Raw genomic sequence first — 14,451 nt, 5'->3', positions numbered from 1 at the left:
AGAACTTAATTTCTTCGAAGGTCATGATATAGTCCTGATTTCCCAACATCGGGAATATATGGAAAGTTAGACTCTATGTTAGAAGTCCTAATTTCCACAAAAGTTAAAACATTAATCACTTAATTTATCTTTTATTAACGCTCAACCTAATTTAATCATAAAGATGGCTAAAGAGAGACCTAATTATGCTCTTAAAATGAGCCATTGGCTTTTTAATTTTATATCATGACGACAAAGTATGGCAATATTTATGGACATCTCCAATCGATCCTCTCCTTCCTTCTTTGTTTGTTTATTATGTTTTGACCAAGAAAACAAGTAAATAGATTAATAGAATGAAAAAAAGAAAAAAATAGGGAGTTAATTCTATTACATACCCGATAGACAAAATTAGTCAATAATGTCCAATAACTACAAACATATAATATATACTAGTCGAAAACTACAAAATAAATAAGCAATTGAGATGGAATTTTTTTTAAATATAGTTTTATTGATCAAGTCCAGGTGGGCGGTTCCACGTTTAGAACAGAACTGGACCGAAACTCAACAATTCTACAAAATTGGAATCAGAAATTGACTGATCTCCATGGGAACAGCCAATTCTTAAGGGTCTAGTTTGATTTTTGAGCAGTTTCTGATTTCTTTGTACACGCCTAACATACACACCAAATATCCAATGGGGCACAACATGCACTGACGTAGTCATTTTCACAATTTTTTTCTTCTGACTTTCATCATTTCACGCCTTGGAATTCTCTGTGTGGAGACTTTTGAGCATATGTAGCATCTTCGTCTTACATTCTAACGTTCAACGTGATATTACGTTAATGTTTTGGAGAATTAAGTATGTTGTTTTCAACTTTAGACTAGACCCGGCACAAGAATAAATCTTTTAGACTATTACCTTTTTTCTTATAAGGTAAACTAACGTAAGAGAAAGGCTATAGACCGAGAATTTAAATGTGATGTATGTCAATGTAATTCAAAGGTGAGAAAGCGCTATGCAAAGCATGTTGTCCTGTAGTGCCATGGTGGGTTTTTCTTTCTTTCTTTCTTTCTTTAATGGGATTGTAGTCAATGAGTTGCCTTAATTAGAAGAAATCTTCCATTTGCTTGATCTATCTGGGCATACTTTTGATTCTTTCTGAAAACTAAGATTATAACGATGCTAATGAAAAATAGCAGAGAATAGCGGATTTGCAAGATGGATTCGATGAAAATGGAGTTTTATCTATTGCAAATCCTCAATTCAATAAGCGCGTTTCATAAATCAAATGACATGGGTGTTGAAATCTGAGTAGATCAACATTAAGCAAAGAACGGTTTGGCTTGATGTGTGGTGGTGGAGAATCGAAACGTGTTCCGCTCCTACTCCATACTCACATCTTGTCTATTTGTTTCAAACAAGCCTTTCAATTTTTTGACCACTTCACCTCCCAGCAGCTTCCACATTATTTAGAGGTTGACTTAGACAAACTTATTTTCTGTAGTGTCATTAAATTTGCTTAACTTATCAGATCCACAAAAAATGTTCTTGCGACTGTACAAGTTGTATCCCAAGATCTTCGTGTTCGGCCAAAGGTCAGTCGGTTATAATTGTCGAAGTTGGACGTGCCACTTTTTTGTCTAAAAGTGTAAACTATTAGAAGAAAGGCACAAATTAAATTTTAAACTTCAAAATTCATAACAAGCTAACTTTGTAGTACTGAATTATCTTAATCTCGCAGGATTGGATTAGTCACGCCGCGGCTATGAAATCGCTGAAAATACTTTACCAAAAAAAAAAAATCGCTGAAAATAATGGCGTCTTCAATTTTTTTTCCTTCTTTTTGGGGATCAGTAAGTCTAACTTAGTGCGCTCCAACCAGTTATGGCAGGAGTATTGCTTGCTTTCGGCGGCATTTAATGCTCTCTGGCAAGAAGCTCCGACGGTCGCATTGGCCCCTGGTCAACATCATCTTCAAAGGAGGAGAAGGAATCTGACAGCTGCACATAATTCCAATGACAGGCCAAGCACCAGTAAAGAAATCTCGAGAAAACCCATCAGCCCCAAGTGCCCCGTCCCCAAACATGGACCGTGAAGCAGATTTTTAATCTCCTCAAACGTAAATGGCGAAGACAAGATGCTGGCGTGAAAGCGTCTGGGCAGCCTGTGCTGCATCACATCAGTCGATCGAGGGAGAGAAACAGCAGAGCGATCAGGTTCGGTCAGGAGAGCCTGCGAGGCCCTTTGAAAAGGACGTTGCTTCCCTCGGTCAGTTCTTGTACCGTCTGCAGAGAGCAGGAGGACCCTGGGGGCGTTCCTGGAAAATCCCAAACCCTCGAGAGATCTAAGCCATTTTACTGCTTGTGTCCTGGTTAAAAAAAGACCGAATGGGAACGCGCAACGCCCTCCCCGTTTTTACCACATTCAACCCGCTCGCTGCATTCATTGCTAGCCGCATTTTCCATTTCCCGTGCGGGACGCAACGGTGCAAGTTATGCCATGAAAAGATTTCTACACGACTCGACCTTCGATGCACTTTCGTTCGGCGCTGACCGCTGTTCATAGTCGTTTCGCTCACCTGTACCGCCCCGTCATTTTCTTGGCCCTCTCCAATCAAAACCCACCACGGCACAAGCCCGCCAAATCATAACTACTGAACATTAATTACAAACCAATTCTTGTCCCTAAAAACGCTTCTCGCATTGCTGCTAGTCAGTATTTGAAGTCGGACGACTTTTCTATAGCCTCCTTAATCTCTCTCTCTCTCTCTCTCTTTTCTCTCGCTGTAAGTTTTAGCTATTAACTTCCTCATTATCAACTTCCTCGGTATAGTCTCGTCAGAAACCCCAACACGATGCACGCTTCGGGACCCTTGTTCTTAATCTTTCTTCTTAGATTCGTTTCGGCTCAGAAGACAACGGCCGACCATCCCTGCCCTTCACCGTGCCATGGGAGCGACCTCTCCGTACAGTTCCCGTTCGGGCTCACCGGGAGCCGCTGCGGCTACCCGGGCTTCGACCTCTCCTGCAATCTCCAGCACCAGACCATCCTCACCCTCCCCCTCTCCGGCGGCTTCGTCGTCCAGAACATCGACTACGCGGCCCAGTCCGTCTGGCTCAACGACGCCGGCAACTGCCTCCCGAGCCGGCTCCTGAACTTCACCCTCGAGGGCTCCCCGTTCAGCGCCCTGAGGACCAAGAAGTACACGCTCGTGAACTGCTCCGGCGACGCCGCGCCGGCGGCGATGGAGGCGATGCCGACGATGCTGGTGATCCGGTGCATGAGCGGCGAGGACTACCGGGTCATGTCGGTGGAGAGCCGGTTCTACCGCGGGTCCCCGTCGCGCGAGTGCCGCGAGGTCCGGACCGTCAGCGTGCCGGTGGCGTGGCCGGCCGCGTCGGATCTGCACGAGGACCTGATGCTCGCGTGGCGAGAGCCCGACTGTAGCTCGTGCTTGGCGCGCGGCGGGACGTGCGGGCTGAGGGACGGCTCCGGTTTGGAGATCGCCTGCACGAATGTTCCGAGCACTGGTAAGTACTCCGATCTCGGGGCGACACCATCGTTCCAGTTTTTGACTTCTAAATTCATTTGAAGTCACGTGAATATCTTCGAAATTCAACACAATTTCATCTTTGACGTAACGATCTTAAAAGACTAATAAGTAAGTACCGCATGGAGTGAAATTAATGAAAACGATGCTAAAATTATGTCGGGAGTACTTTACAATAAGTGCACATTTATTTTTTCCCTTAACTTTAGTAATAAAAGTCTAGCAGCTAGATTGTCGTGAACTTTGATTAAGTCAAATGTACCACTTTTTTTGGTGCGTTTTTCTTTGAGTTTCTTCTCTTTGTATATGCACAATAAAGTTTGTCACAATCAAAGTGGTGCTTAAATTACTTAAATTCTCGTCCGCCCACAGACTTTTTAATAATCCGACATGTACGCATGGAGATCGGCTACCTAAAAATCCTTTAAATTTTACATATATTTTAAAGAAGTTTCACCTGAATTTAACCGCTGTCATTTAAGTCCAATGTTCATAAGAATTCTTCATTTATGGAAGACGTGGGAAGGAAATAGTTGGGACGGTACGCGGTAAAAGACAACGCCTTTTCTTTCTTCCTCACAAGGTCGGAAAATAATGGTTGAAAGAGAAGGCGAGAGGTCCCCTTTCCTTTTGAAGATGCTTTCTTGGCAATTGGACTAATGACTCGGTACGTGATTTTGAGCTTAGACTTCGGGGGCCGTGATGCGAAAATAATTATTTTCAAGTCCTCAAGGTGAAAATTCCTCGAGTTTTTGTCCTTAATCTCAAAACTCAATGTGGATCGTCAAATGATCATTTCCAGAAAAATGGGTTCGACATTTTCAACTTAGTTTGACTTCTTCATACGCAAGTATACATCGTCACCTTTGATCTTGGGTGATTCTTTGAACATACAAGTCAAGGATTTCTGCACTTTGTATGGAATTTTTCAGGTCTTCCAAGAAGTGCCAAATACGGCATAATCATCGGCCTCGGCATCCCGGCCGTCCTCTGCCTCATTGGGCTCGCCGGCTACGTATGGGGCCTCATCAGCAATTACAGCCGGCGGTGCCTGCACCGGCACCAGCAGGAAGAAACTAACACAGAGTTCCCCACCATCATCTTCCCGCAGTCTTTCGTCATGACGGGGCTCGACGGGCCGACCATCGAGTCCTATCCGAAGACGCTGCTCGGCGTGAGCCGCCGCTTGCCCAAGCCCAGCGACAACACTTGCCCGATATGCTTGTGCGAGTACCAGCCAGAGGAGGCGTTACGGACCATACCCGAGTGCAATCACTATTTCCACGCCGACTGCATCGACGAGTGGCTCAAGATGAATGCCACATGCCCCTTGTGCCGGAACTCGCCGGAGGGGTCCGTTTTGTTCACGCCATCGGTCGTGTCGCGAGCATCGTCATCGTCTTCGCCTTCGACACCAGCTTAGGATGGAATGGAGCTTGTCGTCTGTATATATTGAGATCGCTATGGTATGGGGTTCTCGCGTTCTTTCAATCATCGTGTTTCTTGTATTTCAGATTTTGGTGAGATTTTTATTTTTGGATATCATCTTAGAAACATAAAATCTTGTTCTTGATCTCTGTATGTTTTGATATCGTTTGCATTGATCCGACCCGATTCCCATGTCCAAGTTCCTAAAAAAAATACCCACATGATGATTTTTTCCTCTCTCTGCCAATCTTCTCTTACACCCGGTTTGGAATTAGGAGTGCCGTAGACCACCGATTTTACAATTCATTTGCCCAAAGAACAAATTTCTTTTTTGTTCCGCTAGATTTCTAAAAGAGTCCGCAAGTATGAAAAAATACCCCGTTAGTGAAAAGATTACTAATTATTCAGTTTCTCGATAATTTGTTGGTAACTTGTCTATACTTTCATGGATTCCCAACTCTTTGTGACCGTTACCAATGACCAACTTTTATCATCTTTTGATCAAATTTTGTTTTTTTTTTTTTTTTTTTTCACTCACACAAACTTGTCAAGTATTATACAAATTCACAAGTTTTAATTTGAGTGCTTATTATTTTTTTGACTAATTACCAACTAGTTTTGGGTGTTTAATCAATTACTTACCAATGTTTATTTGGCTTCTTTTTTTTTTTAAGTTTATCAACTATTGTTTACGAATTTTTATACGTTTTCTTGCTTACCAACTATTTTTGTAATTAAATTATCAACTAGATTGTATTAATAACTCTTATTTAAATAACAGATAAAAAAATTACTTTTAAGTGAATTATCAACTGGGGTTCGTCCTAGTGACTACCCTTCCAACTTGGAAGGGGAGGTAGGGGGTTCAAATCTTCACTTTCTCGGGGGATTGGGGTGGGAACGATTTCATTTCGGGAATGAGTTTGACTCCCACGCCCGGCAAGCTGATGCATGACAAAAGTTTGAGAGTGAGTGTTAGAGTAGGATTAGAGTAAAACCGACCAAAATATATATTTGGTATCGCCAAATTTTCTTATTTCTAACAAATAAAAAAGGAGAAAATTCGGTAACCTTTAATTTACCATTATTACCAATACTTTAAATGTACTAACTATTATATGAAATCATAAACCTTTTATTGATGTTTCTTGGGAAGTGATTATATTTATCGGCTGTATCAGCAAAAGGCTCTGATGTTTTTCTCACCATCAACGTAGACACCAGTCCTTGATGTTTGACTTGTTGTTTCCTAAGGAGTAGTTGCCATAACATGTTCATATTATAAAAATTGCAACATGAACATTTTTTCCATAAAACTCCAGAATTTTTTGACGTATAATGGATTTTCCTCTTAATTAATCTTATTCCTGATGAGTTGATATCACCCAAACATTTGACACAATTTAGACTCCAAGACGGTTAGAAATCATTTTTAAAAATGATGAGGTGATTTAGGTGACTAATGACCAGATAATGTATCACGATTTCAAGAGATTAAGAAGATCTCGATCTTATTTCGGCCCATCGATAATTAATATTGCCAATGATTGTCTTTAGTATGTTCTGTTTTGACCTTTTGCTGTAGCATTGGTTGCATACACTTTTCCTAGGAAGCTCCATCGTCACATCCATATTGCTCTGGAGAAGAAAACTAAGCATTTCCGCTGGTCCTCACTACTAAAAACCCTGTATTCTCCAACTCGCTCACCTTGTGATCTTCTCAAATGATCTCCCATGGCTCCCTCACCATTCTCTTCCATGTCCTTATTTTTCCTTCTCTTCCTCCAAGCAATAACCAGCAAAATCACCAGCGCTAAGGCCTGTCCGACCGAAAATTTGTTCGACTAGAAGACCTGAGATGCGCTTCCCGTTCCGAATTAGGGAAGTCCAAGGCGAACGCTGCGGGTACGAGGGTTCGAAGTCTCGTGCGACAGGCGAAACCGAACGATCCTCCATTTGTCTGAAGCAGTGGACTTCGTCGTGGACAGTGGACACCATCGATTATGCCCATCAGTACATTCGAATGAAGGACCCGGACGATTGCCTCCCGAAACGGATTCTGGAGGACCGCTTCCTGAGCCCATCCTCGCCCTTTGAAGCCCGGGACTACGAGTACTTCACGCTGGCGAACTGCTCGTCCACGAATTCCTCCACTGTCGGGCCAGTAAGCGGCATCGCGAGGCTCGACTGCCTCAGTCCAGCACGGGACATGGTGGTGGCCCTGGTCATAGACGATGAGCTCGCCTTGTCATGGTTGATGCAGCATGAGTGCAACCTGTCGATGATCTCGGTCCCTCGGCGGGGGAAACATCCGATGGACATAATCGAAGGCATGTGGTGGAGTTGGTTTGAACCCGATCGCATATCATGCGAAGCAGCCAAGGGGAGATGGGATCAGAGTATATTTGCATAAGCAAATACATATTACACGTAGTGTATTTTTTGAGGAAAATTACCAAAAGAGTCTTAAACCTACTGTAATTGTGCAAATTCAATTATAAACTATTTTTTGGCCAATTCAGTCCTAAACATTTTATATTTGTGCCAATTTAATCTATCCCAATTTTGGTGGGGTAGTATCGACGTGGAAGCCCATTAGCACAACCTGTGAGCCAATGGTGGGTGAGCCTCACTAGTGGCCAGCGAGGTCGACCTCATCGGCCCTAGTCTCTGGCTGGTCCTGCAATCGGCTAGAGAAAGAAGGAAAGAAAAATCAAATAAAGAGAGAAAAAAAATGAAAAAGTACTTAAAAAATTGTCACATTAGTGTCAGCTGGATAGTCGACGTCCATGTTAGCACTTGCCAGAAAATTAGTTGGATGGACTAAATTTGTATAAATGTAAAAGGTTTATCATTGAAATGACAAAAAAATAAAATTGAATTGACACAATTATAATAGATTTAAGACTCTTTTCGTAATTTTACCTCAAAATTCAATTTGGTCCTTGAATTTTTATATTCAATCTAATCTTTAAACTTTCCAAGTTCACTCAATTTGTTAAAAATTCTAAAACATATAGGAGATTTGATTATCATTTCTGTTAACTTGATGTTAGATTTATCATATTGGCGTTTACATGGGTTTCGTATGACCTCTTTCTCTATTTTGGGCCTAACATAACAAAAGAATTACATTGAGCAATTTTTTAAAAGTTTCAAATTAGATTGGGAAAAAGGAATTTCAAAGGTCATATTGAATGACTATTAATGTTATTGCCCGTGAATTTTGTTTAATAATGAATGTTACCCAAACTTTCAATTAGATTTTTTTTTTTTTTTGTCAGTTCTACTCTATGCCTACTCTACACTCACTTGCAGACTTGTGCACTGCCTCTTGCAGGGCGTGTGAGTCGCAACCCACTCTCGGAACTTACGCGTCCCTACCCCTCATCCCCCCTGAGAAGGTGGGGATTTGAACCCCTCACATTCCCCTTCCATGTTGGAAGGGTGGCCACTGGGGCGAACCCCCCGTGGTTAACTTTCAATTAGACTAATAGTACGGATAATTTATCAGTTTTTACAGAGATGCACGCTATTTTCAGACCTGAAAGAACAGTGGACGCAGCTTGAGCTTCAAAAAGACAGAACATTCTTGTTCCCTTCTTCTTTGCGGAGTTCTTGCTCACATTTTTATGGCATCTCCTATTTTCTTAGGCTTATCAACGGTCGCCCGGATCGCCATGGCTTCGCTCTTCGTGATACCATGTTCAATGTGCATCTATGGATGCATATGCTTCTTAAAGGTTCAGGTCTTCGTCCGTCCCCGTCTCGATCGAAATTAGCTCCAACCGCGTCCCAGGTTCAGCTCCACGGAACGCGGTCAGCGGGGAAGCCGTCGAAATGGCCTGAAGCAAAGCTGTTGGCGTGATGGGCATCAGCTCGCCCACCGTCGAATCTTATCCGAAGACTCGAGTCGATGACCTGGGGCAATTGCCTCGGCCCGACGATGACGTTTGCGCGATTTTCCTGTCAAAATATGAGTGGAACGAGATGATCCGGACTATTCCCGAGTGCGGACATTATTTCCACACGTTTTGCATCGACCAAAGGCTCCGGGAAAATGCTTCTTGCCCGTTGTGCCGCAATTACAAAGGGTAATCTATAATTCTCTCAGCTTTGTCATCATTTTTGTCATTCAGGGTTTTGGTATTTGAGGGCTCAAAAGTACCATTCAAACAAAGATTGGCTAGTCTAGATGATCAAGTACGATCTAAAACGATAGTGCATCAGCTTATGATGGATGGTACATAAGCCGTCCCTGCATGCTCTCAATTGAGGTGGCCGCTCCGTCCTTGATAACCTTTTTCTTTTTTTCAATTTCTTTTGGAGGGATTGAAATTAATGTCTACAATGGGACAATCAACAAAAGATTTTAAGAAAATTTGAGATCTTGATAGGTTCTTTTTTTCACATCACCGATAAATATGAGTCTACTTTAGATATTGTCTTGTTCCCGGTTGGAATAGATTAACTTCCGATCGAGTCCATCAAGCAGCTCGATTTCGAGTAAAGAAAATGAGATCTGAATTGTTCACGTACCCTCTTTGTTCCGCTTTGGTCTCGCAGGTATACCGAGACAGAGGTCACAAGTAACTGAAATTTGAAAGCTTGGGCTCGGCACAGAAACAGTTAAAAGCGGCCTTTGCTAATTCGCAGGAAGATTTCGTCCCTCAAGATCTGGACGTGGTCGGTTCGCTTACAATTTGCTGGGCGCCATCAGGTCGACATGTTTAATCAGCGGTCGAGGGGGATAAAAAAAAAGTAGCGAAAAGAAAAAGGTGGAAAAGAGAAAAAGAAAAAGGGGAGGGCCAGAAAATGCAAACAAAAGTTTTCTTCCAGCGGTCGTGTGTTGGACACAAGGGTAATTGTCTAATCAATTGTAAATGTATTGTACATATATTAATTTAATCATAAGTCATTCAATTTTATCAATTTAGTCATAAATATTTATACCAAATTCCTATGTAGCTGTTTTGTCTAATTTGGCATGGGATGGCCAGTGATGACTAAACCGCTACATGAGCAATTTCCTGTGAAAATTGACTGACAAACTTACTTTAGAATTTCGTGTAAAGATTTAGGATTAGATTAGCAAAGTTGAATGAATTGACATCTTGATTGATTAGGTAAGTCTGCTATTGTACTTGTGTGTATACACACGTGCAATCTAATATATATTGAGATTATTTGGAACTGAAATTAGAAATTTACTAAAGAAATTACAAAAAAAGTCATAAACTTATTACAAGTATATCAATTCAGTCTTAAATCTTTTGCAATTGTGCAAATTCAGTCTATTTGGCTAATTTTAACTATTCGGTTGATGTCAATGTAGACAATTAATAATAGTATTTTTTTTTTGAATTTTTTTTCTTTTCTTCCTTCTTTGCTTATTTTCCTCATAGTGGCTAGTGAGCATCTAGAGAGGGCTGTGAACTCCAGGAGTTCAAGACTTGCTCCCAAGTGGTTTGGAGATGTCTTGAGGTGAGGTTTGAATTTTATCTTGACTGTCAAACGCAGCCCTAGTTCATATGTAAATAAGCGTGGGATTGAGTGAGATTATAGCTTTGGATGCGTAGGCATTGCGGTTGGGTTACAGTGACGGACTCATAATCTCTGCACATTGCACGTGTGAGAATTCTAGTTGATTTAAATAAGATATTCGGTGTTAAGGGTGAAAATCCTATTACAACACTCAAGGGAAGCTATTAAAACTTGTGACCCTTCATACCTTAGGCTTAAACTTTTTAATTATATCTATTAAATTTTAAGCATTTTGATGATTTACCAACGTAATCCATGTGGTCATTTTAATCGGAAATTGCTGATATGAATGCCGGTGATCCTACGTGACACAACCAACATCACACAGACAATTTTTAAATATTTTCTATTATTTATTATTATTATTTTGACAACTCTGAGGCAGCGAGATTGCTAGCCAACCATTGCTAGTCCCAACAAAGGGCTAGCAACCCTTGTTGGCTAACGGGGAGGGTTGCAATCCTCTCCCCATTTCTATATCTTTCATAAAAAAAAATCCCATTTATTCTTTTTAAATACTTTGATTTACCCTTTTTATGCACGCCTTATACTACCAACTATTTTATAAATTACCAAAATTTATTTGAGTGACTTACTAATCGTTCTCCGCTTTAATTTATAATTTGTTCTGGTCACTAACTTTCATTTGAGCCACCTACAATTGTTTATTTGTCTTGGTTAAACGGACATTCTCTTAACAATAGTCTTTTGAACATTTAACGACACTTGTTAAAATTTACTGTGGCTTGACTTGCAAGTGCAAATATTTTATATATTGTAAAAGTTTGTTTTGTAGACCTAGAACTTTTGAAGAAAATTAGAAAAGAAAACTGTCTATTGATGAGTAAATGTTTCGATGGGAAAGCGACTATATCTATCTGCTGCTTAAGCAAAAGATGCTGATGTTTTTCACCTTGAACGTAGTAATGCCAGTCCTTGTTGTTTGACCGGTGGTCTCTTAAAAGAGTAAACTTTGTAACAATATGATCATATTACATATTTCGTAACATGGCCATATTTTCATAAACTTTGGAATTCTGTAACTATACATGCAAAAGAACACTTCAAGTACCAAAAGTTGGTACAAAATGACACTTAAATACCAAAACTTACAAAAGTGGCACTTACAAAAGTGACACTTAAGTGCCACCTTTTATGAAAAATGAGACACTTGAGTTCCACATTCTCGAGCCTCACTAGAAATAATACGTGGCATTTTTTATTATTAATTTTCTCGCTTACATGGCTTGCCGGAATGCCGAATCAGCAAAACACACACAAAAATGACGTCGTTTTGACATAATTTTAATTTTAATATAATATAAAATTTAATTTAATTAAATTTAAAACAAAATAATAATAATAATAATTTATATTTATTAATAAAAAGAACGAAGGAGGAGAAGGAGGAAGGCAGCTGGCGGCTAAGGGCTGAGCCCTCGTCGCCACTACCTCCCTGTCGTCGTCAAAAGGTGGGGGAGGGTCGGCCAAGGCTCGGCAACGGAGGGGAGGCAGCAGCAATGGCGGCGAGGGATGAGCCCTCAGCCACCAGCTACCTCCCTCCTCCTCATTCCCCTTTTATAATTAATTTTTTAAAATTTAATTTAACTAATTATTATATTAAAATTCAAATTATACCAAAATGATGTCGTTTTGATATTGTTTAGCCATCAAGATACAAAACGACGTCGTTTTGCATGCAGCTGCGGAAATTGCCACGTCGGTGTTTTGGCCGAATTTTCTCGCCGGTGGTAGTGATCCATTTTGGTTCGATTTTGGCACTTAAGTGTCACTTTCGTAATCTTTTGGCACTTAAGTATTCATTTTTGCCAACTTTTTGGTACTCTAGGGGTCCGAGTGTCCATTTTCTTTGAAACTTCATTCCTAGTAAGCCGACGTCTCTCAAACATTCGACTCTAATTAGATTTCAACACAATTACAAATCATTTTGACAGAAGATAAGACAATCGAGACGACTCATGAACAGACGACATGTCCTGATCTCAAGATAATTAATTCAACCGACTTACTTTTCATGAATCAAGAAGATCTCGATCTTTTCTCGGCACGTCCTTCCAACAATTGTCCCGAATAATATTCTATTTCGGGGATCAAACAAGAACGTGTTACTTGGTCGCGTACGCTCTTCCTAGGAAGCTCCATCGTTCCCATCCATCTTGCTCTGGAGAAGAAAACTAAGCATTTACCACCAGTCCTCAATACTAAAAGACCTCGAATTCTCCACTCCCTCACCTTGCGATCTTCTCAAATGATCTCCCATGGCTTCCTCACCAGCTTCCTCTTCCATGTCCTTATTTTTCCTCCTCGTCCTCCAAGTAATAACCAGCGAAACCGCCAGCGCTAAGACCTGTCCGATCAGACAATGTTCGCCAAACGGACCCGATGTTCGCTTTCCATTCTGGATTAGGGAAGGCCAAGGCGAAGAGTGTGGGCACCGGGGGTTCGAAGTCTCGTGCGATGACCGGAGCCGAACGATCCTCCATATGTCCGAAGTGGCGGATTTCATTGTAGACGCCATTGATTATGGCAACCAAACCGTTCTAGTGAAGGACCCAGACGACTGCCTCCCGAGACGGCTTCGAGGACGAGTTCGTGAGCTCGTACTCGCCCTTTCCGGCTCCGGCATACAAGAACTTCACGTTTGGCAACTGCTCGTCCGAGTACTCCTCCCTGATCTCACCTGGAAGCGGCATCGAGAGAGTCAACTGCCTCAGCCTGGGGCGCGGCAGCATGGTGGTGGCCTCGGTCGCGGACGATGATTTCGCCAGGTCGTGGATGTCACAGCACCGGTGCGGCACGTGGACGGCCTTGATCCCCTGGTGGTGGCAACCTCCGACGAGCCTAGGCGAAAGCATTTGGCTGAGATGGGACGACCCCGATTGCAAAACGTGCGAAGCGGCCCATGGGAGATGCGTGCTCCAGGATTCTAAGAAGGGCCCGAAGCTTGTATGCGCACACAAACACGGTAATGTCGTATGTCCTTGTAGCATATCCTCTCCCTTTCTTTTTCCGTTCAAATCTAATTTTGGTAATCTAACCTGAAATCGGGTCCGACTTATTCCTCTAGGACAAATATACCCTGGCTTTTCGAAAGCTCGAAAGTTACTTAGGAACGTCTTTTCGAGGAACACTAATGCTCACCGTTACATTTTCCATCAAAGAAAACTTTAAGTGGCACATGGCCTGATCAATAGCGACGTTTCAAGATAAAAGTTAGAAGTGAAAAGAGCTGTATTGGTCTCTTCAAACGTCCGTGAAGCAGATTGGACCTGGTTAAAAGGAATTAGAAACGGCGACGTCTTAGAGTTGGAAAATGGTACGATAGACACTCATGTGGTAAGATGAATCCGTGTAGTATATTTATCTGGTAGGGTCATGAGTTGGAAGATGGTACAATAGATTATTCCTAGAAATGACACTTTCTAACTTAAAGAAGAACCACCGGATTCGCCCCACGGCCATCCTTCCAACATGGAAGGGGAGGTGAGGTTCAAATCCCCACCTTCTCGTGGGGGATGGGGTGGGGACGTGTAAGTTTCAGAAGTGAGTTTCGACTCCCACGTCCTGCAAGAGGTAGGGCAAAAGTCTGAAAGTGAGTGTAGAGTAGGAATAGAGTAGGATACGACAAAAAAAAAAAAAAACTTTAAAAAGATCCTATGCCCTAAAAGTTTTTCCAAGTAGAAGAAACTTTTATGGTGCATAGAAGTTTTTACTTTCCTAACACGATTTAACGACCTTGCGATGCTAATTAATTCACAATCAATTGTAACAAAGATATTCTTCCATGAAACTTCTTGATAGCAAATGCAATAATTTGAATAGACAAGCGTTAATTCATATATATTTTTTAGGATAATGACGAAATGATTCTTGATTTTTTTTTATTGTTCAATTTCTATCCCTGAATTTTTATTTTTTA

General features: G+C 41.5%; 2 protein-coding genes across 2 annotated transcripts; both read left to right on the top strand.

Annotated features, from left to right (window-relative positions):
- Positions 1 to 2,782: 2,782 nt before the first annotated feature.
- On the top strand, positions 2,783 to 5,007 carry LOC120293387 (putative RING-H2 finger protein ATL21A). Its single transcript, XM_039312552.1, has 2 exons — positions 2,783 to 3,519; positions 4,472 to 5,007. The coding sequence occupies exons 1-2, from the start codon at positions 2,844 to 2,846 to the stop codon at positions 4,960 to 4,962; spliced, it is 1,167 nt and encodes a 388-aa protein (XP_039168486.1). The 5' UTR covers positions 2,783 to 2,843; the 3' UTR covers positions 4,963 to 5,007.
- Positions 5,008 to 6,825: 1,818 nt separating this feature from the next.
- On the top strand, positions 6,826 to 8,816 carry LOC120293601 (putative RING-H2 finger protein ATL21A). The gene is made up of 2 exons (XM_039313292.1): positions 6,826 to 7,313; positions 8,711 to 8,816. Exons 1-2 carry the CDS (start codon positions 6,826 to 6,828, stop codon positions 8,814 to 8,816), a joined length of 594 nt encoding a protein of 197 aa, XP_039169226.1.
- Positions 8,817 to 14,451: the final 5,635 nt, after the last annotated feature.

The sequence above is a fragment of the Eucalyptus grandis genome, chromosome 5 (genome assembly GCF_016545825.1).
Source record: "Eucalyptus grandis isolate ANBG69807.140 chromosome 5, ASM1654582v1, whole genome shotgun sequence".
Lineage (NCBI taxonomy): Eukaryota > Viridiplantae > Streptophyta > Magnoliopsida > Myrtales > Myrtaceae > Eucalyptus > Eucalyptus grandis.
The sequence above is the reverse complement of the archived record's forward strand: the minus strand, read 5'-3'. Positions and strand labels throughout refer to the sequence as shown.

Excerpts from the sequence above, each read along its gene's own strand:
- LOC120293601 (XM_039313292.1), top strand. The coding sequence starts at position 6,826 with ATGCGCTTCCCGTTCCGAATTAGGGAAGTCCAAGGCGAACGCTGCGGG. Across the intron at positions 7,314-8,710 it reads GAAGGCATGTGGTGGAGTTG|GTTCAGGTCTTCGTCCGTCC; the intron begins GTTTGAACCCGA and ends TGCTTCTTAAAG.
- LOC120293387 (XM_039312552.1), top strand. The coding sequence starts at position 2,844 with ATGCACGCTTCGGGACCCTTGTTCTTAATCTTTCTTCTTAGATTCGTT. Across the intron at positions 3,520-4,471 it reads CACGAATGTTCCGAGCACTG|GTCTTCCAAGAAGTGCCAAA; the intron begins GTAAGTACTCCG and ends GGAATTTTTCAG.